Source organism: Vigna umbellata, chromosome 4 (genome assembly GCF_029865625.1).
Source record: "Vigna umbellata cultivar VRB3 chromosome 4, Vumbellata_1.0, whole genome shotgun sequence".
NCBI classification, from domain to species: domain Eukaryota; kingdom Viridiplantae; phylum Streptophyta; class Magnoliopsida; order Fabales; family Fabaceae; genus Vigna; species Vigna umbellata.
Window position 1 is genome coordinate 65078459 of NC_142168.1, and position 4415 is coordinate 65082873.

A 4415-nucleotide genomic window follows, 5' to 3' on the forward strand; every position below is an offset into this window, starting at 1 on the left:
CCCGTACTTATAGCCTTCTTTCAGCATGACCTTGGCCGCCATGATAGAGGCACATGACAGATATGGGTTTACTGGAAATGGTTCCACATAGGTGTTTCCCACGATCTCCAATGATTGGAAAGCTGTCTCGAGAGCTTCCTCGGCTACCTCTATATAACGGGCAGAGGATGGCCCACTCACAAGGAGATCCTCCTCTCCAGAAACTATCACTAGCTTATCTCCCATGACATATTTCAATTTCTGGTGCAGTGTGGAAGGTACAACTCCCGCCGAATGGATCCACGGGCGACCCAATAAACAACTATAGGCTGGGAGGATATCCATGACCTGGAAGGTTATTTGAAACACACATGGGCCAATCTGGACCGGCAACTCTATTTCGCCCATGACTTCCCTCTTGCTACCGTCAAACGCCCTCACAATCATTGAGCTAGGCCTCATATGCATTCTGTCACAGGGTAGCTTCTCCAATGTTGACTTTGGCATGACGTTCAAAGAGGAGCCATTGTCCACCAAGACACGCGCTATGACGTAATCCAGGCATTTCACAGAGACATGAAGAGCCTTGTTATGCCCCCTGCCTTCAATAGGTATCTCCTCATCGGTAAAGGTGAGGTAATTATTAGCAACGATATTGCCAACAATGCCCTCAAACTTGTTCAGAGAAATACCTTGCTCCACATGGGCCTCACTAAGTATCTTCATTAACAACTTCCTGTGAGATGCAGAATGCATGAGCAGTTCTAGCAAGGAGATCCGGGCAGGCATGCGGTTTAGCTGTTCCACCACCTTGTACTCGCTCTGTTGTATGAACTTTAAAAACTCGCAAGCCTCTTCTTCGGATACCTCTCTCTTCTCTCCTTCGTCAGGGGTCTCTTTTTCTTGTACACCCTTCCCTTTCAAGAACTCCTTAGCTTTTGCGGCCATTGTTGCTTCCTTATTGTTGGCTCTCTCTCTTGTCAGCTCTGGTGGTGTAAAGATTCGACCACTTCTCGTCATCCCCCCGATGCCTGATATGTTTTCAATGGCCGGGTCAGCACCCTTTCCTTCTCCTAACGCAAATGCCCCATATCTCCAAGGGACAGCTTTCTCATTTTTGTAAGGAAAGGGGGATGGGGCACAGATAACCACAGACGGTTTTTCTTCAGTCATCGGTGCAGGAGTGGTTCTAGTGAAACGTATCACCAGCGGTTCCGGTAGAGTTACATTAGATTCCCCACCAGTTTGTGCAAACACTTCCTCCTCTTTATCCTCGCGGCATACTTGCATCAAACTTCTGTCAAGCAGGTCTTGCAGAATATCTTCTAATTCAACACACTCTTCAATAGAGTGCTCAGCATCTGGATGAAGTGCACATGATGTACCCATATCATAATCACCTTTCACTAGGCCCACTTTTAACAACGCCTCGAAAATAAACCTCCTAGAACTCCGGATTTCACTCACATCCCTTATCAACTCCTGTTTTTCGGCCTCGATGGCGTTCGTCGAGGTACTCCCATGCCCGGACAATGGGTTATCCTCGATGCTAGGCTTATCTTCTTGAAACTTAGCCAACCAGAGTCGATTAGAGCCTGTATCTTATACTTGAAAGCCACACACCGCTCGGTTGAGTGACCAATGCCCCCTCCATGGTAACTACACTTGGCATCTGCATCATAACCCCTTGGGTATGGAGGTTGTACAGGCTTCATCGGGCAAATGGCAACCAAACCCTTTTTTACAAGTTGAGGCAACAACTCCGTGTAAGTCATAGGGATGGGGGTGAAATTAACAAATTGATTCTTTCTCGGGTTGGTGTTTTGACCCGCATTGATATTTGGACCCGCGTTTGCCCCAGCCCTCCACGCTTCAGTTGGGACTCGCGGTGGTTGATAATACCCTTGTTGTTGTTGTGGCCTAGTTTGATGATCGAACGAGGCGTTAGCTGCATAGGGGGGTTGGCCTAAGTATGGTCGATAACCATGAGTGGGAGCCTGACCTCTCCACGCAGGCATTATCGAGGCTGCATGCACCTCCCCTTCCTTCTTCTTTCCCGGATTGAAACCGGGTTTTTTGTAGTTTGTAGCTGCGGGCGGGCCATACACAATTTTCCCGTTTTTTAGCCCAATTTCTATCCTTTCGCCAATTATGATGACATCCGCGAAATTGACGGACACGTTCCCCACCATATGTTCATAAAACGGCGGCTGAAGAGTATTTACAAACATTGCCACCATCTCTCTGTCAAACAAAGGTGGCTCAACTTGCGCGGCCAATTCTCTCCACCGTTGGGCATATTCCTTGAAAGTTTCATTGTCTCTCTTCCCCATATTTTGCAACTGCAGACGGTCCGGTGCAACATGCGTGTTGTATACGTATTGTTTCACAAAAGCGTCAGCTAGATCCGCCCAACAACGAATTCTAGAGGGCTCTAAATGGGTATACCAGTTTAACGCCACCCCAGCCAAACTATCTTGGAAAACGTGGATGAGTAGCGGGTCATCATAGGCGTACGCAGCCATCTTTCTACAATACATGGTCAGATGGCTTTTAGGGCATGTACTACCCTTGTACTTCTCAAACTCCGGCGCCTTGAACTTATGCGGTATTTTCACACCAGGGGCCAAGCTTAGTCTTGCAACATCTCCAAAGCCGTAGCTTTCCACCCCTTCAATGGCCCTCAATCTTTCCTCAAGAATCTCCAGCCTGCCTTTAGCTCCTTCAAGGTCACTGATTCTCCCATGCACCGCGGTTTGCGATGCGGCCCTAGCTGAAGATTCATGATTAGCGACCACGTACGGCATTGCAGTTACTCGTGTCCCTTCAACTGTGTTTGTTTCGTTCCCTTGTGCACTCACCATGGGAGCTGACACGGAGACGGGTCCCTGAGTGCCGATTGGCGGTACATTGACAGTTGTGGGAAAGGAGAAAGATGCATGCTCTGTTTCTAAGTATTCTCCTACGGGAGGAGTGTAACCTGGGGGTAACCCATATGGCGGGAAAGGTATCGATTGGCTGGCGGTGTTCAACAACGGGGGATAAAAATGGGCATTCCCTCCGATCTGTGCGGACGAAGACTCTGCAGTAGTCTTCAAGGATTCAAGGGCAGCCAAGATCTGGCCAACCTGGTCTTTCAACTGGCTAACTTCGGCTTTGATGGATTCTTGCGACTCCTCCCAGCTTTCCATTATCCTTGAATTGGCTCGAGTCCTGTAGGGATGTCGCGGAAAATTGGCCGTTGTTTTCCTCACTTGTACTGTTTTATTATTTGATTAACTTTAAATTAGATGAGAACGAAATAAAGAAAACATGATGCATGTTGGTAACAGGTGGAAATCACAAGATCACGATGACATTACTGATGGAAATCAATACAAGTTGGTACCAGACAAACCTTCCATATCTTTCATTAAAATACTCAGTTCAATACATCGCATAAAGAAAACGAGACACAAGGATCTCAAAATACATCACGCTCGAGCTCGAGCGATAAAGGATTTCATCTCGCCTACCAACCATTTACAATGATTAATAAAAAGTTTTATCTCTTCCGGCGGGCTATAAAAATGAATACTCGCTTCGGCGTCCAACACCATCTTGGGGATGTCTTCAATTGCTTCGTTTGCCAAGGCTGCCAATTGGGAGAAACTTTCCTTCCAATGTCTCACAACCACTTCTTGCTCGGCGATGTGATCCTCCATTCGCTTTACCAAAGCCTGATGCCTTTCTTCGAACTCCGTCGACCTCCACCTTTCCTCTTGCTCCTCAATGTACTCCTCCATTTGTTTTATCATGGTTCGATGCTCTTCTTCTGCTTCTGCTAGCTTCCAACGCTCCTGGCTCATTTCTGACTCAAAAGACACGGCCATTTCTTTCATCTCGTGTCCTGCTTTTTCTACCTGAACCTGCGCTTCTCTTAGTCTTTTCAGGGCCTCTCGCTTATCTCTTTTGGCTTCTTCGTAGAGGTGCTTCCACTGTTTTCCCTCTTCTAACGCCGCATTCTTCTCCTTCACTCTCATGGCGAGCTCCTTGCTTGCAGCTGCAAGATCTTGTTTCAGTCGGAATGTATAATCTCTTTCGGCTTTCTGACTTCTGAAAATTTCTTCATAGGCCTGTGCTTTTTCTTCTTTATCATTCCTCATATCGACGAAATCGTTGCGCACAGCTTGTAATTCCTTTTTCAACCTAGCATTCTTCTCCCTCAGTTTTTCCATCTCTATTTTCAACCCCTTCACCTCTTCGCTCTCTAGATCTTGGGAGGACCCTTCATTAACCGGCTGATCGCTGATTGGCTTGAAAGGCAGTTTGACTTCCTTTACCCTTTCCAGGATCCAGGTATGATAACTAACTTTGCCGTCCACCACTCCCAACCTTAAATCCTTTTCAGCTCGCATAACGTTTTCCCAAGCACTTCTAACTTTCCTCAACGTTTC

General features: G+C 47.1%; 1 protein-coding gene across 1 annotated transcript; it reads right to left on the reverse strand.

Moving 5' to 3' along the window:
• Positions 1–1454: 1454 nt before the first annotated feature.
• Positions 1455–3170, reverse strand: LOC148200946 (uncharacterized). The gene has a single exon (XM_088113096.1). It carries the CDS (start codon positions 3168–3170, stop codon positions 1455–1457), a length of 1716 nt encoding a protein of 571 aa, XP_087969222.1.
• Between the last annotated feature and the right edge of the window lie 1245 nt (positions 3171–4415).